The sequence below is a fragment of the Bufo bufo genome, chromosome 2 (genome assembly GCF_905171765.1).
Source record: "Bufo bufo chromosome 2, aBufBuf1.1, whole genome shotgun sequence".
In the NCBI taxonomy this organism is placed as follows: Eukaryota; Metazoa; Chordata; class Amphibia; order Anura; family Bufonidae; genus Bufo; species Bufo bufo.
This window is the reverse complement of record NC_053390.1, coordinates 279,027,177-279,050,138: the sequence shown is the minus strand read 5'-3', so window position 1 is coordinate 279,050,138 and position 22,962 is coordinate 279,027,177. Positions and strand designations below refer to the sequence as shown.

Here is a 22,962-nt window from a genome sequence, read left to right as displayed (position 1 = left end):
AACCACAGCACATTATTTAGGCTTTGCTCACATTTCCGTTTTCCACAGACAGCACATGTAACCATTGATTTTAAATGTGCTTGTTCCCAGATCAATGGTTTTCTTCCATGAGGCAGACCATATACGCCCATTGAAGTATATGGGTCCATGAAAAAGCACTGACACAACATGGATGGCGTCGTTTCATAGACCACTGGTAGGAGGAGATGATCTGGAAATTAATTATCAGCTGAGCAGTGGCCATGAAATACGGATGACACACAGAGGGCAAAAACTGACCAAACTCATGGACATGTTCATGGCTGAAACACAAACGGATTTTCCATGAACTTCAAAAGGACGCAGAAATGTGAACGAGGCCTTCAACTACAGAATGTTATGCCACAGAGAAACACAGGATAAGGGTGCATTCACACGACCGTATTTTTGGCTCCGCATCCGTTCCGCAATTTTGCAGAGCGGGTGCGGACCCATTCATTTCAATGGGGCCGCAAAAGATGCGGACAGCACACAATGTGCTGTCCGCATCCGTAGATCCGTTCCGCGGCCCCGCAAAAAAAGATAGAGCATGTCCTATCCTTGTCCGGAATAGGCATTTCTATCATAGGGCCGGCTACATTCACACGGCCGGTATCAGTGTTTTGCGGCTCCGCAATTTGCGAACCGCAAAACACATACGGTCGTGTGAATGTAGCCTAACACCTTTCAACCCCACAGGATAACATGGGGGAAGTCTTTATGTGGCATATTCTCTGGCTGATTTATCAGCCACATGTGAAGACGCCCTAAAAAGGTTCCTAGTTAAAATTACAATTCATCTTTATCCTTTCCAGAGGTTTTTCTCTCTCAATTCCTAACCCTATCCATATCGATTGTGAGGGAAAGGAAACAAAATCAGGCAGGCCGTGTATACATCCACAGTAATGCATGAAATACAGAAATGCCGTTCATTCCTGCCCTGTGACAAAGCATTGTTCCACACCAAGAGAAATACACACGAACAATGGAAGAGCTTGTCATCCGACGAGCAGAGCTGTCGTTTAAAACAACGTAAATCTGAATTTAGAAGGCAAAGATGGAGGAATGGACTGTACATATGTCAGAGCTTTTTATGTTTTTTGGTTGAATGATGGGATTCTAAAAATCTACATTTTTGTCATTTGACCATGTAAAACTGGTATTAGGCAAACAAAATGAGGTCAGGAAAAAAAATAATACTAATGAAACACCAAAAATAGACAATCTATGACAGCATCAGCCCAACGTCATCATCCTCAGTGTGCTTGATTATTCAGGGTATATGTTGCCCGTTTACCTGGTTGTACTGTATAGTATATCATTATACTTTGCCAATTTGAGGAGGTTTAAGGGAATCACATCCTCCAACTTTATCTAGACTATTTTTGTTTAAAGGGAACCTATCACCGGGATTTTGGGTATAGAGCTGAGGACATGGGTTGCTAGATGGCCGCTAGCACATCCGCAATACCCAGTCCTCATAGCTCTGTGTGCTTTTATTGTGTAAAAAAACTGATTTGATACATATGCAAATTAACCTATCAAATAGTTTTTTTACACAATAAAAGCACACAGAGCTATGGGGACTGGGTATTGCGGATGTGCTAGCGGCCATGTCCTCAGCTCTATACACAAAATCCCGGTGACAGGTTCCCTTTAAATTGCTCCTCACCCAACAGTACCTGTGTCAATATCCATACTCAGTTGCTCTCTGCCACTCCATTTTGGTTTCCGGGTTGTCTTCAATGAACCTCCAGTGGCTGTTTACATGGATGGTGATAAGTGCGCCGCTGCCACCCATGACTGGCCTCAGCAGTGACGTGTCCCTAAGGCCAGTCACTGGCTGGAGCGGAGCACGTCCATGTGAACATTGAGAGACAGGGACCTGAAGTCCAGTGAGGAGAGCCTAGGACCTGGAACACAGCATGCGAGTATGGCTTTCTCCACAGGTACTGCAGATACTGCTGGCTGGGGGGCAAATAAAAAATCCTGGACAACTGGCCCATAAGAATTCTGCATATAAGTATTTTCTTGTTTGAAGAAATCTGCAGATGCAGACTGTTAAGAAAAACTAAAAATGAAAACATTTGTCATAAACATTTAGATGACATAAAAAAAATTAAATAAAAGCCGCCACTAAAAAAGTGTGTGAATCCATATGCAGATAAATAGACATCAATAGTAATAAATTGAGACGGAATAAAATACAGCCGAGCATTACATTATCAATACTTATATGGAAAAAAAAAAAAAACACACAATCTCAGCCAGCAGCCTCGTGCAGTTTATAAAGTCATTGTAAAAAAATGTTATTTGTATTAAGGGCTCATTAATGGCTCCATTATCATGTATGAACAGTTAGACTGCCCTTTATGACTCAAGAAGAAATCTACGCACCTATGCAATTACTTGGCATTAGCTCAGCCCTTTCGGCATGTGCTACATTGTAGGGAGACAAGTTGGGTGTGACTGTATTATAACAAAGGTCACAATGGATGACACTTCTAGAAACCAATGCAAAGGGAACATGGAGGAGATGGCACAGCAACCAGCCAGGTTCCTGCTTTAATGTTCTAAAAAGTCTAAAATAAATGAAAGATGGAATCTGATTAGTTAACCTGGGAAAATCATTTTAGGGTACAGGCACATGTAGCAGATGTTTGCTGCGGATTGCACCCTAGCCTATGGTGACATCCGTGGTGGATATCCATAGCATCAATTTAAAATCCGCACTGTGTATGGATAAGATTACTTAAAATCTCATCACACTTTTCTGGTAAAATAAAACACGATGTGTGAACATACCCTTAATTTGCACAGATTTGGGTAAATCTGCCATAACGCCTATCCTGATTTTTAATAAGATATTAAGGTGGATTTACACCTGCAGATTCTCTGACAGATTATTGGAAACCAACGTTGCTGCAAACACTCGTAACCGACAATCTGCCCATGTAAAGGTGCCGCCGATCACCCAATGAGCAAGTAAAACGTTCATCGGGTGATCCTATCGTTCCTGCAGGCACCTAAATCATAGTTTCTGGGCCGCAGATCGTGTGGTCTAAACAGAGATCTGCTGCCCAGAAACAGTGCAGCTGTATGAGGACGAGTGATCGCAATACTGATTCCTCGTCCTTGGGCCTCATGCACACGGCCGTTGTTTTGGTCCATCCAAGCCGCAGTTTTGGCGGCTCAGGTGTGGACCCATTCAGTTCAATGGGGCCACAAAAGATGCGGACAGCACTCTGTGTGCTGTCCGCATCCGTTGCTCCGTTCTGTGGTCCGCAAAAAAATATATAACATGTCCTATTCTTGCCTGTTTTGCGAACAAGAATAGGCATTTCTACAATGGGCCGCCTGTTCCGTTCCGCAAATTGCGGAACGGTCGTGTGCATGAAGCCTTATACTGTGGAGGTGATCGCTGCATGTAAATGCAGAGCTTCATCCCCACTGAACAAGCTGCCGACTGTCGGGAAGGAACACTTCCTTCCTGACAATCGGCTTTCTGGTCGGCACGAAACCTGCCTTTAGTTACCACAGTCACTTTTTAGGCTGCATGCACATGATCACTCCTTGGAGAATCTGCATCAGTCTTGTCAAAAATCAAAATGTCCCATGTCAGAGAAGAGATCCTTTGGGCTCTGCTCCTGCTTTTACCAAGACCTATAGAACCGCTTAGGCTCCATTCACACGTCCGTGGTGTGTTGCGGATCCGCAACACACCCGTCCGGCACCCCTATAGAAATGCCTATTCTTGTCCGCAAGCTGCGGACAAGAATAGGACATGTTCTATCTTCTGCGGAGCTGCGGACCCGAAGATTGGGGCTGCGCTCCGCAAATGCGGATGCGGACAGCACACTGTGTGCTGTCCGCATCCATTCCGTCCCCATAGAAAATGAATGGGTCCGGAACGGAAAATTGCGGAACGGATGAGGACCCATTTGCGGACGTGTGAATGGAGCCTTACCATGTGAGCAAACAGAAGTCTTGTCTCAGCATGACAATACAGAGTGCCAACAGATTCACCTTACATTGCTCAGGGCTAATTCTGAGGAGCGATTTTCACATCCGAGTTCTGTCTGATTGTAGAACAGACAGCACACGGACCCACTATAGTCAATGGGCCAATTCAGACCATCAGTCTGTGCAGAGAAAGCTGCGGCAATAGCCTTTCAGGTCCGATTTATGGACAAGACTTACTAATTCAAGAGGGGGAGATTTATCAAAACTGGTGTAAAGTAGAACTGGCTTAGTTGCCCATAGCAACCAATCAGATTCCATCTCAACTTGGTCCGTCTGTAGGTTTTCGTGAGTCAAGCAGAATTCCTCTCTTGCGTAGTTGATTTTAGTACATGGCCATGTGTAAATCGCAGTCGAGTTCACGCACAGGTACTCTGTCCAGACGCGTTTCGAGATAGCCACTGAGGAAGAGATAAGCTATCTCGAAACGCGTCTGGACAGAGTACCTGTGCGTGAACTCGACTGCGATTTACACATGGCCATGTACTAAAATCAACTACGCAAGAGAGGAATTCTGCTTGACTCACGAAAACCTACAGACGGACCACGTCCCATGAGATTTTGAGACGAGATCCTGAGAGCTGCTGCAGAGGGAAACCAACATTGCTGGATTGGGATGTGAATGGTGGGACGCCACCTGAAATAACTCCCATACAAAGAATCCCCCGATCAGCGCAAAACTAAAAACATATATTTATTCGTGACAGCTGGTTGTATTGACTAACTATGCAGGCCTGAAAAGGCGAAACTGTGCCCGTTATATAAGCACTGAAGATACAGCTTTGATATTTTCCACTGGGACTTTAATTGAGATATATCCAGGTCTCTAGAAGAAATCGAGTAACAATCGATTAAGAATATTGCACTTATTTTATTTCATTTTTATGTATGTATTTTATCTGATCCGATTTTAATTGGTCGATTTATCGTAATCGATTTTTTATAATCTATATTCCAATCGATAATACTGTGCTATTGATGTCAGTATACACACTCGATTTATTTTATTGTGTTTAAATAAATACGTTTGGTCCCACATCTCTCTTAATGTTTTGAGTGCCGGTCCAATCTCCATTTACTATATACTTTATAAAGAGCAAGGGGTGGCTCTTTTTGTCCAGAGCACCAAGCGGGATTGTCCAGAGTGAGCCATCTGTTCATTTTCTCCAAGTGGATTAATAAATTACATGGCCCCACTGCTCACCTCATAAGTTTTCCATTCCCCCTGTTTTTCACTAAACTGATCTCAGAGCCATTTTGTAGAAATCTCATTTTGAAAAAGTTGCTGACTTAGGGTACTTTCACACTAGCGTTTTTTTTTTCCGGCACAGAGTTCCGTCAAAAGGGCTCAATGCCGGAAAAGAACTGATCAGTTTTATCCCCATGCATTCTGAATGGAGAGTACTCCGTTCAGAATGCATCAGGATGTCTTCAGTTCAGTCATTTTGACTGATCAGGCAAAAGAGAAAACCGTAGCATGCTACGGTTTTATCTCTGGCGAAAAAAACTGAAGACTAAAATACCTGGATGCCGGATCCGGCATTTTTTTCCATAGGAATGTATTAGTGCCGGATCCGGCATTCAAAATACCGGAATGCCAGAGCCGAATAAATGCCATGTATAAATGCCAAATCCGTTTTGCCGGATGACAACGGAAAGACGGATCCAGCATTTCAATGCAATTTTCTGACTGATCAGTCTTACAAAGGCCATCAGTTGGCATACGTTTTGCCGGATCCGGCAGGCAGTTCCGGCGACCGAACCGCTTGCCGGATGACTCTGCCGCAAGTGTGAAAGTAGCCTTAACCTGGAGCCTTTAGGGACTTTCTTTGCAATCACAGTGCAGGCATGCTCAACCTGCGGCCCTCCAGCTGTTGTAAAACTAGAACTCCCAGAATGCCCTGCTGTAGGCTTATAGCTGTAGGCTGTTCGGGCATGCTGGGAGTTGTAGTTTTGCAACAGCTGGAGGGCCGCAGGTTGAGCATGCCTGACAGTCATATCAAAAGTCAATGCCACAAGACCGCCCCTCCATCTCCGATTGACATCCCCCCCATCTCGTCCACCTCATCACTTGCACCTCTGAAATCGTGGGGGATGAACAGTGACTCCAAATTCCCCTCGCTTGTCCTGATATGCGCCCTACTATGAACACGAATGACTGCGTTAAACTTACACAGGTTGATGGCTCTGCGGTATCCACGCTATTGTGTGTGATGCTTATGTATCTGTCAGACTTCACACTGGTTCTGGCGCATGCGCAGTGAGCTTCTGAAGCCAAGGTGTATACGTCTCAGCTCACTATGCACGTCAGGACAAGCAAGGGGTATAAGGAGATACTGCACACGTGCATGATTTCATAGGTACCAGCAATGACGTGGACAAACTGGGGGGAATGTCAATCAGAGCTGGTGGTGGCGACTCCATGACTTGGCAATCGCGAGAAAACGCTCTAGTGACTCCAGGTTTACGCATTACAGTCAAGTCAGCAACTTTTTCAAAATGTGATTTTCTGCTAAATGGCTCTTAGGAAGCGTATTGCTAAAAATATAAAAAACGGATTACAAATCTGATGACAGGTTCCCTTTAACATCGCTCGTCTGGAAGGGACTTTTGGGAAGTTGAAATTTCCTGTAAATGTATTATTAAAATACATTGCTAGGCAGGCAATTCTCTAACACACAAGTGAAATAGATGACTACTATATCTACTTTAATATCCCAGAGTTCGGTCTCCTGGCAGATCATTAATATGGGGTAAACTAGGATTATTACTTTATTATTCCAGAATTCTGACATCTTTAAATAGACAATCCTGTAAGAAATATATTAATCTAGTAAAAGGGGTATTAATGCAGAAAATATAATCTTTCCCCAGAAAATAAAGGGATGTTAACCACAGCTGTCAGAGGACAGAGGAAAGACACAGGTCAATAGGAAAACCGAATATCTCTGACAAAGGGTAGAAAGTTTTAAGATTTCAGCAAGGACGAACACTTACCGAAAAATGCAGGCAGGTGAGAGACGGAATCCAAGAAACTGCAAGTGTCTATCTGCTTATCGGCAGGTAATGGCTTGAACTGGTTCTGGAGAAGAAGAGCCATGATGAGGCCCCAGTAAAAGGCTCACTGTGCCGGTCAAGCTGCTGGTCTCACTACTGCCAGGACTCTCACCAACACGGAACTATACTACTCTGCTCTCTCAGCGTACAGCTGACTGAGGGGGCGGGGCTATTGGAATGCGTCGCATCCAATCAGCTTGGGAATGAACAGCCAATTAGAAAATAGCGTGGGGGGGCAATGACGTCACCTGGCCGGGCGAGTCTGGGGAGCTCGTCTTGTCACCGCTGAGTGGTGCGGTGTAGGCGCTCGGAGAGAGGCGCTCGTTTTCACGTCTGTTAATAAATAATAGGAGCTAAGATGGAAGCGAAGTTCAGTCATGAATATTGAATGAGCACTTTCCTCTGACACTACAAGCTGGCAGGAGAGTGGCACTAGGCTGTCTGTAGCAGAGAGGGCACGGTTGTCACCAGCTGCTCTGAAAGTTTTTATTCTTAGGCATCGATCGATATTGATTTTTTTAGAGCCGATACCGATAATCTGTGAACTTCCAGGCCGATAATTTTTTACCGATGTTTTACATCTCATAATATATATTATAAATGAATAAAGCCCTTGGTTGGTAGTCAATTTATAATTTACATTTATAATATACTAGTGCCAAATGCCAATTTCCACACCATCCCCCCCTCCTCACTGACTTTATTAACCCCTATCAGACCTCAGATCAGACCTTTATTAACCCCTATCAGCCATTTATTAACCCCTATCAGACCTCAGATCAGACCTTTATTAACCCCTATCAGACCTCAGAATAATAAAATAAAGAACTCCTCACCTCTCCTGCGCCGTGGCTCCTCTTCATCTCCGGGTCCGGCGTCTCGCTCCACTGTCTTCTCCGGCCAGCGCTACACTGTCACTTGACAGCGTGCAGTGTCAGGTCATAGTGCGCGCTCTACGTCCTGACGCTGTACGGGGTCAGGACAGTGCAGCGCGGGCCCCATCAAAGACGACCTGGAAGGGTGAGTATCGGAAGCGCTTGCTGCACTTCTTCCCGGCACCTGATGCATACTAGTGCGCGCTTCCATAATGGAAGCACTTACTAGTATTCGCTTTATACGCATTATCGGTATGTCGGCCAGGTTAGATGCCGATACCGATAATGTACAAAATCCTGAATATCGGCCGATAATATCGATACTTCCGATAATCGGTCGATCCCTAGTTAGAGTAGGTTCATACTGAGGACTGCTTCCCTTTTTTTTTAATGCGGCTGATTTTTGCCGTGCAGTTTTCAAGACTGTGGGGGAGACTTATAAAACTGGCGCAAAGGAAAACTGGCTCAGTTGCCCATAGCAACCAATCAGATTCCACCTTTCATTTTTCAGATCGCCTTTGGAAAATGAAAAGTAGAATCTGATTGGCTTGCTACAGACAGCTAAGCCAGTTTTACTTTGCACCAGTTTGATAAATCTCCCCATGTGTCTAGAATGTACAGGTCCATGCTTAGCGCTGTTACCATGTTAAATGGTGCTAAACCTAGTCATACCTCCCAACTTTTGAAAATCGCATAGAGGGACAATACGTGCGGCGCACATTATGGCAGTTTTTTCATACTAGGCCACGCCTCTAACTCCACCCAAAGCATAATTACTGACTCCATCACAACTATAGCAGCTGGGGATCGGTTAGGCGAGTACAAGTTCCCTAAATTTTTTACAGCATGTGGAGCCCCAGGGACAAAAAATTTCTTGCGCTTCAATATCCATTGAAATATTAGCACATAAATCATCAGATTATAGATATTTCAAGGTCCAAATTGCACAAAATCATGATGGTATGGCCTAATATACAAGTAGAAACCGTACAGACACTTTAGCAGACATCCCAACCTGCAAAAACGCATTTCAGGGAGGTGCACTTCTCATTTCAGGGAGGTGCACTTCTCATTTCAGGGAGGTGCACTTCTCATTTCAGGGAGGTGCACTTCTCATTTCAGGGAGGTGCACTTCTCATTTCAGGAAGGTGCACTTCTCATTTCAGGGAGGTTTTCTTTTTTTTTTCACAAACTTTTATTACATTTTCCAGATATATGCAGTATCTGCACACTTTGCTCTATGGTGTGGAGGACGGGGCTTATTACCCTGCCACAAATTATCCTATTTATGTATATGATTAAAGGGATTCTGTCACCACCTATAAGCCATGTGAGCTAAACATATGTTCATGTCCAGGGTAGCATTCTGATTTCTAAAGTGGCCTTGTAAAAGCTATTTGTGGCTTTATTCTGCGGAAAAACAGGTTCTACTAACCTGTCAATCATTGAATTAAGGTGCCCAAGTAGTGGAGGTCTGTGGATGCATGGTGCCCGGCCGCACGCATCGCCGTTCGTGCCCAGCGCCGCCTTCTACTCCTCAGTGCTGCCTCTCCCTCCCTCCCCCTCCCTCCCGCTTTGAGATCCCGCGCGTGCGCACAGGCTCAGCCTGATGCGCCGTTGCGGACTGCTGGCATCAGCTTCTTCTTGCACTGTGCGCACGCGCCGAGAAGGGGACACTGCTACAGGTTGCCGGAAAGGTTTACTGCGAGTAAAAGTAAACCTTTCCGGGATATATTGTTTCACATGCGGGCGTCAGGGAGCCGCTATCTAATAGCGGGAGACTCCCTGAACGTTCGGGAGACTTGAGATCCCTGCTTTAGTAAGGGGCAATTTTGTAAATTTATCAATGCACATTTATGCACTAATTCCCCAAGTCAAAAAGAGGGACATTTAAGGATCAAAGAGGGACTTGGGTCAAAAAGAGGGACACATGTCTAGTGGAGGTCTGCATGAAAACTTACAGCAGAATCCTTCCTTTGGACATACCCTTAACCCCTTAAGGACTCAGCCCTATTTCACCTTAAGGACTTTGACTTATCCAGGCCATTCTGAGATTGTTTTTTCGTCACATATTGTACTTCATGACACTGGTAAAATGAAGTCAAAAAAATTCCAAATTTACCAAAAATTTTGTAAAAAATAGCAAATTTCCAAGTTTCAATTTCTCTACTTCTATAATACATTTACATTCTTCTATAATTACTTTACATTCCCCATATGTCTACTTCATGTTTGGATCAATTTGGGAATGATATTTTATTTTTGGGGAATGTTACAAGGCTTAGAAGTTTAGAAGAAAATCTTGACATTTTTCTGAAATTTTCAAAAACCCACTTTTTAGGGACCAGTTCAGGTCTGAAGTCACTTTGTGAGGCTTACATAATAGAAACCACCCAAAAATGACCCCATTCTAGAAACTACACCCCTGAAGGTATTCAAAACTGATTTTACAAACTTTGTTAACCCTTTAGGTGTTGCACAAGAGTTATTGGCAAATGGAGATGGAATTTGAGAATTTGAATTTTTGGGAAAATTTTCCATTTTAATCCATTTTTTCCAGTAACAAAGCAACGGTTAACAGCCAAACAAAATGCTATATTTATTGCCCCAATTCTGTAGTTTGCAGAAACACCCCGTAAACTGCTGTACGGGCACACAGTAGGGCGTAGAGGGAAAGGTGCGCCGTATGGTTTTTGGAAGGCAGATTTTGCTGGACTGTTTTTTTTTTTACACCATGTCCCATTTGAAGCCCCCCCCTGATGCACCCCTAGAGTAGAAACTCCATAAAAGTGACCCCATCTAAGAAACTACAACCTCAAGGTATTCAAAACTGATTTTACAAACTTTGTTAACCCTTTAGGTGTTGCACAAGATTTAATGGAAAATAGAGATACAATTTCAAAATTTAACTTTTTTGGCAGATTTTCCATTATTTTTTGTTTTTTACAGTTCTAAAGCAAGGGTTAACAGCCAAGCAAAACTCATTTTTTATGGCCCTGATTCTGTAGTTTACAGAAACACCCCATATGTGGTCGTAAACTGCTGTACGGGCACACGGCAGGGCGCAGAAGGAAAGGAATGCCATATGGTTTTTGGAAGGCAGATTTTGCTAGACTGTTTTTTTGGACACCATGTCCCATTTGAAGCCCCCCTGATGCACCCCCAGAGTAGAAACTCCAAAAAAGTGACCCAATTTTAGAAACTACGGGATAGGGTGGAAGTTTTGTTGGTACTAGTTTAGGGTACATATGATTTATGGTTGCTCTATATTACACTTTTTGTGAGGCAAGGTAACAAGAAATAGCTTTTTTGGCACCGTTTTTTTTTGTTATTTACAACATTCATCTGACAGGTTAGAGCATGTGGTATTTTTATAGAGCAGGTTGTCACGGACACGGCGATACCTAATATGTATACAATTTTTTTATTTATGTAAGTTTTACACAATGATTTCATTTTTGAAACAAAAATAAATCATGTTTTAGTGTTTCCATAGTCAAAGAGCCATTGTTTTTTCAGTTTTTGGGCGATTATCTTGGGTAGGGTATGATTTTTGCGGGATGAGATGACGGTTTGATTGGTACTATTTTGGCGTACATGCGACTTTTTTGATCACTTTTATTACCTTTTTTGGGAAGTAAGGTGGGCAAAATTTAAATTTCCTCATAGTTTTTATTTTTTTATTTTTATGGCGTTCACCGTGCGGGGAAAGTAACATGACCGTTTTATAGATCAGGTCGTTACGGACGCGGCGATACCTAATATGTGTAGTGTATTTTATTTTTTAAATTTTTATTCAGAGATGAATGTGTTTTTTTTTATCTTTACTTTTTTCACTTTTTTAAAAAAAAAATTTGACCCAGACCCACTTGGTTCTTGAAGATCCAGTGGGTCTGATGTCTGTATAGTACAGTACACTATATAGTGTATTGTACTGTATTTTACTTACACTTTGTCTGAACAGATCTATGCCTTTAGCACAGATCTGTTCAGCACCATGGACAGCAGGATGCCTGAGAAGGTGTCCTGTTGCCATGGGAACCTTCCCCGTCTGCCACAACTGAGCAGACGGGGAAGGGTAAGGAGGGGGGCTCCCTCCCTTTGTCACCCCATCCTGTCTGGGGGCTGCAAAGGCACAGCAGCTTCCTTGATGGGAGAGGGAGGGAGCTCCCTGACTGTTAACCCTTTCCATACAGCGGTCCGTACGGACCGCGGTATGGAAAGGGTTAAACGGCTGACATCACAGATGTCAGCCGTTTATACCAGAGTGTCAGCAATGTGCTGACACTCTGGTATAACCACTGGACACCAATGAATATTCAAGAGGAGGTGGGCGGGGGATCGCGATCCCGCCTGCCGCACCGCCCGCCTCCCGCAACCCCCTGCATCACCCACCGGCATAAAATCATTCAGGGGTGCAGGGGGGTGGAAAAAAAACCTTTATTTTGGGCATTTTAAAGTTTGATCCCCGCGGTCAGGGACCGTGGGGATCAGAAACTGCAGAAAGCGCTGCAAACCGCAGGTCTGAATTGACCTGCAGTTTGCTGCGATCGCCGATATGGTGTTGTGACAGGATGCCCGCTGAATGATTTCAGCAGGCATCCTGTTCCGATTAACCCCCGCAGCGCCGCAATCTCGTTTTAAACTCATGCCGTACCGGTACGTCATGGGTCCTTAAGGACTCGGGAAACATGCCGTACCGGTACGTTATGCGTCCCTAAGGAGTTAAAGGGGTTTTCCCATCTCAGACAATGGGGGTATATCGCTAGTATATGCCCCCATTGTCTGATAGGTGCGAGTCTCACCTCTGCTAACCGCACCTACAATGAGAACGGAGCTGGGAAATGAACGGAGGGCGCACTGCGCATGTGCAGAGGCCCTCCATTCATTTGTATGGGGCTCGGCTATTGCCGTCTGCCCCATAGAAATGAATGGGAGCATGGGACGTGCATGCGCAGTGCGCTCCCATTCACTTCTATGGGAGCAGCGCTTGGTGGTGGACAGACCCTGGGAAATCCGGGGTCCTCCAGCCATATCGCTCCCCGCTTCTCGTTCTCGTTGTAGGTGCGGGTCCCAGAGGTGGGACCCGCACCTATCAGAAAATGGGGGCATATCCTAGGGATATGCCCCCATTGTCTGAGATGGGAATACCCCTTTAAGGGCTCATGCACACAAACAGATTTTCTTTCTGGGTTCGTTCCATTTATTTTGCGGACCGTATGTGGAACCATTTATTTCATTGGGTCAGCAAAAAAAAACGGAAGTTACTTCATGTGCATTCCTTTCCGTATGTCTGTTCCGCCCCAAAAAATTATGTCTGTTCCGCAAAAAAAAATAGAACATGTCCTATTATTGTCAGCATTCTGGACAAGGATAGGACTGTTCTATTATTTATTTAATGCACTTATATAGTGCTACTATATTCCGCAGCGCTTTACAGACATTAGCATCCAACTGTCCCCAATGGGGCTCACAATCTAAGGTCCCTATCAGTATGTCTTTGGAGTGTGGGAGCAAACCAGAGTACCCGGAGGAAACCCACACAAAAACGGGGAGAACATACAAATTCCATGCAGATGTTGTCCTTGGTCGGATTCGAACCTAGGACCCCAGAGCTGCATTAGGGGCCGGAAGTTTCCTTTCCGCAAAATACGGAATGCACACGGACGTTATCCGTATTTTTTGCGGATTAAAAAATACATACGGTTGTGTGCATAAGCCCTAAGGGGGTTGTATGGCTGTGTACTGTGTACTAGTGAAGCATCACAGTGTCATAACTGGGACACCAGAATTGCAAAAAGAACACTGCTGGATTTTTGGCGATTCTTGGGTTGTGGCAACGTGCAAGTCACATTGCAACCCCATGCAGTTCAATGATTGAACTTCTACACAGCTATCCTTGGTTGCATGATGGGTATGGCTGCAAGAATAATCAAATTAATTTGATTAATTTGCCCTTTTACAGCTCAACAATATAAATTTTTTAAAAATATCATCACATTGATTTTTCTACAGAAGAGCTGCCTCAGCGCAGCATGTGCAAGTCTTTACAGTCTCTGCCGCGGACTGCGGGGACACGAACAGACCCGCACATGCTGCGATGATAAAAAGCTCAAGATTACAGCGGAAGCCCAGCGCTGACTGAAGCCGGGATCCCGCTGTAACGAACGGCCACTGGGGGGGTTAGGGAGAGAGAGTGCACCACTGCTACTCTGATTGAGCCCATGGAGTGGAGTCCAGGACTGCACAAGAAGCCGTGCAGGTTAGTCTGGGACAAGATGACGTCCGAGAACCAGCCGAGGGCATCAGTATATGTATCTAATGTATATAGAGGGAGGACTAGAGGGGGGTCTATAGTGTATATATATAGGGAAGACTGGAGGAGGGTATATCATTGCTATACCCTGCTCTAGTCCTCCTATATACACTATATACCCTCTAGTCCTCCCTCTATATACATTATATACCCTCCTCCAGTCTTCCCTCTATATACATTATATACCCTTCTCCAGTCTACCCTCTATATACATTATATACCCTTCTCCAGTCCACCCTCTATATACATTGTATATCCTCATCCAGTCCTCCCTATATGTACACAAATTATATACTTTCCTCAAGTCCTCCCTCTATATACTATAGACCTTCCTCCACTCCGCTATATACATTACATACCCTCCTCCAGTCCTCCCTCTATATACATGATATACCCTCTTCCAGACCAACCTCTATATACATGATATACCCTCCTCCAGTCCACCCTCTATATAAATTATATACCCTCCTCCAGTCCTCCCTCTATATACATTGTATACCCTTCTCCAGTCCACCCTCTATATACATTGTATACCCTCCTCCAGTCCACCCTCTATATACATTATATACTCTCCTCCAGTCCTCCCTATATATACATTATATATCCTCCTCCAGACCTCTCTCAATATACATGATATACTCTCCTCTAGTCCAACCTATATATACATGATATACTCTCCTCCAGTCCAACCTATATATACATGATATACCCTCCTCCAGTTCTCCCTCTAAAAACATGATATACCCTCCTACAGTCCATCCTCTATATACATTGTATACCCTCCTCCAGTCCTCCCTCTATATACATGATATACCCTCCTCCAGTCCACCCTCTATATACCCTCCTCCAGTCCTCTCTCTCTATACATATTATATACCTCCTCCAGTCCTCCCTCTATATACACTATATATCCTCCTTCAGTCCTCCCTTTATATACATTATATACCCTCTTTCAGTTCTCTCTATATACATTATATACTCTCCTCGAGTCCTCCCTCTATATACACACTATATAACATTCTCCACTCTTCCCTCTATATACATTATATACCCTCCTCCAGTCCTCTCTCTATATACATTGTATACTATACTTTATACTCTTCACTATATACCCTCCTCTATGTTACATTATATACCCTCCTCCAATCCTCCCTCTATATACACTATATGTCATCTTTCAGTCCTCCCTCTATATACAGTACATTATAGTATATAATGTATATAGAAGGACTGAAGGAGAGTATCTAATGTATATGTGCATCCCTCTACATACAGGATGGGTGATGCTGCCAAGATCGCTGTGACAAAATCACAGTCACAACTTTATCTCCCTGTGATTTTGTAGTAAAAAGATCACAGAGAGGCACGGAGCATCATCAATCATGTTACTGCTCCGTGTCTCTGCTGTCCGGGACGGGGCTTGGCTGTCTTTCACTCAGCGGACTGTACGCACATGATCTGCTCGTGTGAAAGAGCCCTATGGGTCTTAAAAATATGGTAAAGCAAGGGAGGTGTTAAAAAATAATAAAAGAAGGTATACTTAAATATTCAAACCCACTCTACTGCAGCCAGGGACTGATTTTAGCACCACATAATCCAAGAGAATGCTTGGAGCCCCAGAGATTGGGGTGCCCCTTGCTGGCCACAAGCAGTTGCCTGGAAAAAGAAGCCAGTACAGCCATGCTGTCATGTTATTGGCTGCATGGCTTACCAGTGTTTCAGCACAGTCTTCTGTAACTTAAAGAATTCCATCACCACTCGTATGGACTCTCTGGCAGTTTTTGCTGTGGTTCCGCAAACACAAACCTCCAGCTTCTGCCTCAAGTTTTTTTGGCCTTCCTCTGCCTCCTTGATATGAAGGAGACCCCGCATCCTGCAGCAGGTTCCTGAACCAATGCTCCGTCCAGTTTGAATTGCAGTTTCATGAGTTTCTCTGCTGCAACTCCCCCAGATCACCGTCACTGTGGGACAATATGCAGTATTCTTGTAACAGAGCTATCCTGGAATAATGAGGCCAAGGTGGCTGCCTTTTGGGGGTCAGGGAGTATTAAAGATAAACTGGCGAGAAGTACCAGGAGCCCTGGTTGATTTGATTTCCTTGACTACCCGTATTAATCTCTGACTTAGGCCTCATGCACACGACCGTTGTGTGCATCCGTGTCCGTTGTTCCGTTTTCTGTGATTTTCTGCGGACCCATTGACTTTCAATGGGTCAGTTGAAAACTCGAAAAAAATGCACCGTTGTTCATCCGCGTCCGTAATCCGTGTTTCCTGTCCGTCAAAAAAATAGGACCTGTCCTATTTTTTTGACGGACAACGGTTCGCGGACCCACTCAAGTCAATGGGTCCGTGAAAAAACACGGATGCACACAAAATTGTCATCCGTGTCCGTAGGCTACTTTCACACAGACGGATCGCGGATCCGTCTGCATAAAAGCTTGTTCAGAGCTGAGTTTTCACTTTGTGAAAACTCAGATCCGACAGTATATTCTAACACAGAGGCGTTCCCATAGTGATGGGGACGCTTCAAGTTAGAATATACTAAGAACTGTGTACATGACTGCCCCCTGCTGCCTGGAAGCACCCGATCTCTTACAGGGGGCTGTGATCCGCACAATTAACCCCTCAGGTGCCGCACCTAAGGGGTTAATTGTGTGTATCATAGCCCCCTGTAAGAGATCAGGTGCTGCCAGGCAGGAGGGGGCAGACCCCCCTCCCTCCCTAGTTTTAAATTCATTGGTGGCCAGTGTGGGCCCCCCTCCCTTCCCTGTATTACATTCATTGGTGGCCAGTGCGGCCTCCCCTCTCCCCCCTCCTAATTAAAATCCCCCCCATATACTATGGCCCCAGTTGTGCCCCCATCTTTATATTATGGCCCCAGTTGTGCCCTCATACATATACTATGACCCCAGATGTGTCCCTATACACATATTATGTCCCCAGTTGTGCCCCCATACATATATTACGGTCCCAGTTGTGCCCCCATGCATATACGATGGCCCCAGTTGTGCCCCCATAGATATATTATGGCCCCAGTTGGTGGCAGCGGAGAGTTCCGATCGGAGTCCCAGTTTAATCGCTGGGGCTCCGATCGATAACCATGGCAACCAGGACGCTACTGCAGTCCTGGCTGCCATGGTTACTTAGCAATTTTAGAAGCATTATACTTACCTGCGCTGTCTGTGACCGGCCGGGCGCTCCTCCTACTGGTAAGTGACAGGTCTATGCTATAGGCAATGCGCCACACAGACCTTTCACTTACCAGTAGGAGGAGCGCCCGGCCGGCCACAGACAGCAAGGTAAGTATAATGCTTCTAAAATTGCTAAGTAACCATGGCAGCCAGGACTGCAGTAGCGTCCTGGTTGCCATGGTTACCGATCGGAGCCCCAGCAATTAAACTGGGACTCCGATCGGAACTCTCCGCTGCCACCAACTACTGCAGTCCTGGCATGGGAGATGATTGTTTCTCACCCACTGTGCTTGAGCCATCCGCCATGTTGCTCTTGCACTCTGATGGACTGGTTTATTTACACCATGTCCCATTCGAAGCCCCCCCCCCCCCCCCGATGTAGCCTAGACTAGAAACTCCAAAAAAGTGACCCCATCTAAGAAACTACACCCCTCAAGGTATTCAAAAGTTACTTTACAAACTATGTTAACCCTTTAGGTGTTACACAAAACTAAATAGTGAATGTAGAAACAATTTTAGAATTTAATTTTTTTGTTACATTGCCTCAAAAAGAGTAATATAGAGCAACCAAAAATCAAATTTACCCCTAAAATATCCCAAAACAACAACCACCTTATCCCGTAGTTTCCTAGATGGGGTCACTTTTATGGAGTTTCTACTCTAGGGGTGCATCAGGGGGCTTGAAAGGATACATGGTGTAAATAAACCAGTCCAGCAAAATCTGCCTTCCAAAAACCATATGACGTTCCCCTTCTTCTATGTCCTGCCGTTTAGCCAAATAGTAGTTTACGACCACATATGGGGTGTTTCTGCAAACGACAGAATCAGGGCAACCCATTTTGAGTGTTGTTTGGTAGTTAACCCTTGTTTTACTCCTGGAAAAAATTGATTATATTGGAAAATTTTCCAAAAAATAGAAATTTCTAAATTGTTTCTCCATCTGCCATTAACTCTTGTGGAACACCTAAAGGGTTAACAAAGTTTGTAAACCCAGTTTTGAATACCTTGAGGGGTGTACTTTCTTAGATGGAGTCACTTTTTTGAAATTTCTATTCTAGGGGTACAACAGGGGGCTTCAAATTGGACATGGTATAAACAAAACCAGTCCTGCAAAATCTGCCTTCCAAAACCCATATGGTGTTCCCCTCCTTCTATGTGCTCCCGTTCGGCCAAACAGTAGTTTACGACCACATATGGGGTGTTTCTGCAAACTACAGAATCAGGGCAACCCATTTTGAGTGTTGTTTGGCAGTTAACCCTTGTTTTATTCCAAAAAAAAAATAAATTCAAAATTGTTTCTCAATCTGCCATTAACTCTTGTGGAAGACCTAAAGGGTTAATAAAGTTTGAAAAAACTGTTTTGAATACCTTGAGGGGTGTAGTTTCTAGAATGGGGTAATTTTTGGGAGGTTTCTATTATCTAAGCCTCACAATATGACTTCGAACCTGAACTGGTCCATAAAAAGTGGGATTTTGAAGATTTCTGAAAAATTTCAAAATTTGCTTCTAAACTTCTAAGCCTTGTAACATCCCCAAAAAATAAAATATCATTCCCAAAATGCTACAAACATGAAGTAGACATATGGGGACAGGGCCGGTGCAAGGATTTTTGCCGCCCTAGGCAAGATAAAAATTGCCACCCCCCCCCCCTTATCAGATGATCTGCCCATATCATGACATCACATATGTTCCACCCCTTTCTCAGCTTTTAAATTAAAAGAACTGCTATGTTTCCCTTAGGGTTAATCCAGCTTCTTGCAGCTGTCTCTTTTTGCGGAACGGAATTGCGGACCCATACATTTCTATGGGATCCGCAATTCCGATCCTGAAAAAAAATAGAACATGTCCTATTCTTGTCCGCAATAGCGGACAAGAATAGGCATATTCTCTTAGTGCCCGCAAAATGCGGAACGCACATTGCTGCTGTCCGTGTTTTGTGGATCCGCAAAACACACATGGATGTGTGAATGGACCCTAAATGTGAGGTAAATTAGTCTCCAATGTAGTATTAATAACTAAACAATTACATAATAAACATATTGCATTGTCTACTTACCACCAAGACAATAAGATGATCTGGTCTCTGGCTGCAGTCTGGCTCTTGGTCTGGCTCTGGGGACTCCCTTGTCACTCTCTTCTCCCCCCCTCCCTTGTCACACTCATTCCAGCCCCCCCTTCCTTGTCACTCATTTTACCCCCCCTCCCTTGTCACTCTCATTTTACCCTCCCCTCCCTGGTCACACTCATTCCAGCCCCCCCTCCCTTGTCACACTCATTGCAGCCCCCCCCCCCCCCCCTCCCTTGTCACTCTCATTGCAGCCCCCCCCCCCTCCCTTGTCATTCTCATTGCAGCCCCCCCCTTGTCACTCTCATTGCAGCCCCCCCCTTGTCACTCTCATTGCAGCCCCCCCTTGTCACTCTCATTGCAGCCCCCCCCCTTGTCACTCTCATTGCAGCCCCCCCCTTGTCACTCTCATTTTACCCTCCCCTCCCTTGTCACACTCATTCCAGCCCCCCCTCCCTTGTCACTCTCATTGCAGCCCCCCCTCCTTGTCACTCTCATTGCAGCCCCCCCTCCTTGTCACTCTCATTGCAGCCAGCCCCCCCCTTGTCACTCATTGCAGCCAGCCCCCCCCCTTGTCACACTCATTGCAGCCCCCCCCCTCCCTTGTCACTCTCATTGCAGCCAGCCCCCCCCCCCTTGTCACTCTCATTGCAGCCAGCCCCCCCCTTGTCACTCTCATTGCAGCCAGCCCCCCCCTTGTCACTCTCATTGCAGCCCCCCTCCCCCCGTCGCCTCTAGTATAGCGTGGCCGAGCTCTGTTCGGTCCACGGTACAGGAGCATTTGTTTCCTGTACCCGGCCGGACTAACAGGAAGTGCACACTAAGTGAGCACTTCCTGTCAGTCCGGCCGGGTACAGGAAACAAAAGCTCCTGTACCGCGGACCCAACAGAGCTCGGCCACGGCACGGACACAGCACAGAGCAGACACAGAATGACAGCAGGCGCAGGCTGGCTGCGCAGCACTGAGCCGGCGGCCGGAGATTCTTTAGAGCGGCAAGCGCTCAGCCGCTCAGGAGGCGCAGCATGAGGGGCGCCGCCGGCCACCCGAACTTATATAACCAACTTTTTTTTTTTTTTTTACACTGCAATGGGCGCCCCCTGCTAAATGGCGCCCTAGGCGACTGCCTAAGTCGCCTTACTGGTGGCGCCGGCCCTGTATGGGGAATGTAAAGTCATCACAATTTTTGGGGGTATTACTATGTATTACAGAAGTAGAGAAACTGAAACTTTGAAATTTGCAAATTTTTCAAAATTTTTGGTAAAATTTTTATTTTTTTTATGCAAAAAAATTAACTTTTTTGACCCAATTTTAACAGTGTCATGAAGTACAATATGTGACGAAAAAACTATCTCAGAACGGCCTGGGTAAGTCAAAGCGTTTTAAAGTTATCAGCACTTAAAGTGACACTGGTCAGATTTGCAAAAAATGGCCTGGTCCTTAAGGTGAAATAGGGCTGTGTCCTTAAGGGGTTAAGGATGTTGAGAGCGAATATCGCCAATAGCTGATATCAAATCATTACTGGCGCTGTGTAATATTGATTTTTGGAACATCGGTTTTGTTTTGACCAACGCTTTTAAAAGATCCCAATTACGACGGATCGTGTTCGACATCTTTACAGGAGCGGCGACGCTACCAAGAACAACCGTTGAGATGCGAAATATCACATTTTAGAGCTTCTTTATGCACACATAAGATCTGGCGGGAACAAACGCGTTCTTAGCTGTAGTTCCTCGGGCGTATCAGATCTTAAATCTACAAGTAAATAGCCGTAAGGCTCGTGTGTAGCGTCTTCAAAAGCTTCTAAAAAGAAACGTGATTTACTGGGATACATTTGCCGAGCCAACGTAATAACTTGCAATTCATCATGCGGGTTCTTAAAAAGAAATGTATTTAGTGCTTTAATTTATAGTCCAGCTTTACTTACCCAGACAAAAAAACATTTTGAACGAGATACATGATGCTCAAATTTCTGGGGTGCACGTATTTGGCGAAAGCATTTTGTATTTCAAGATTTTCGCAAGCCGCCACCATAAGATCATCAACAACCGCCAAATTTACCTAGTCCTGCGGGAATATTTCATCATCTGTAAAATTTTGCTGTATTCCCTCCATAAACCTAATATTTGTAAACAATTGGGTTATCTTGTCGTACAATTTCTGCCAACTTGCGTAAAACCAAATGACATTGTCAGGTTTGTGCGACATTAGTGTATCCCCTTGTATTAACAACCGTTTTACAAAAAAAAAATTTCTGGAATTTGAGGGTCCTGCTAAAATACAAAATAACGGGTACTGAAATTGCGCGGCCATGTTTAACCCCTTAAGGACAAAGGACGTACCGGTACGCCCTATTTCCCGAGTCCTTAAGGACCAAGGACGTACCGGTACGTCCTAACTTTAAATAGGCATTCCGGCGCCCCAGGGGTTAATCGGAACGGGATTTCGGCTGAAATCATTCAGCCGGCATCCTGTCACAACGCCAGGGGGGGTCATGTGACCCCCTGTGTCGGCGATCGCAGCAAACCGCAGGTCAATTCAGACCTGCGGTTTGCTGCGCTTTTTGCAGTTTCTGATCCCCGCGGTCCCTGACCACGGGGATCAGAAACTTTACAGTGCCTAAAATAAATATTTTTCACCCCCCCCTGCACCCCTGCACGATTTGATGCCGGCGGGTGGTGCGGGGGTGTCGCAGGCGGTGGCGGCGTTGCGGGAGGCGGGCGGTGCGGCAGGCGGGATCGCGATCCCCCGCCCGCCTCCCCTTGAATGATCGTTTGCTTCTAGTGGGTATACCAGGGTGCCAGCACATTGCTGGCACCCTGGTATAAACGGCTGACATCTGTGCAGATGTCAGCCGTTTAACCCTTTCCATACCGCGGTCCGTACGGACCGCTGTATGGAAAAAGTTAACTGTCATCGGTCAGGGAGCTCCCTCCCTCTCCATCGGGGGGCTGCTGTGCCTTTGCAGCCCCCCGATGGAGAGGGAGAGAGCCCCCCGACAGCCCCCCTCAGCCCTGTGCTTACCCTTCCCAGTCTACGATGTTGTGGCAGACGGGGAAGGTTCCCATGGCAACAGGACGCCTGCTCAGGCTAAAAGCATAGATCTGTTCAGTGTAAGTAAAATACAGTGCAGTACAATATATATTGTACTGTACTGTATTATACAGACATCAGATTCACTGGATCTTCAAGAACCAAGTGGGTCTGGGTCAAAAAAATGTAAAAAAAAGTGAAAAAAGTTAAGATAAAAAAAAAAACATTTATCACTGAATAAAAATTAAAAAAATAAAATAAACTACACATATTAGGTATCGCCGTGTCCGTAACGAACTGATATATAAAACGGTCATGTTATTTTCCCCGCATGGTGAACGCCATAAAAATAAAAAAATAAAAACTATGAGAAAATTGAAATTTTGCCC

The 22,962-nt window shown here is 45.0% G+C and overlaps 1 protein-coding gene across 1 annotated transcript in view; it reads right to left on the bottom strand.

Moving 5' to 3' along the window:
• The window catches only part of LOC120988847 (glycolipid transfer protein), a 54,283-nt gene extending 47,071 nt beyond the window's left edge, over nt 1–7,212 (bottom strand). The window contains exon 1 of the mRNA XM_040416583.1: nt 7,036–7,212. Coding sequence (XP_040272517.1) covers nt 7,036–7,138 — 103 coding nt within the window. The 5' untranslated portion in view covers nt 7,139–7,212. The remainder of the gene's footprint in view (nt 1–7,035) is intronic.
• Nucleotides 7,213–22,962: the final 15,750 nt, after the last annotated feature.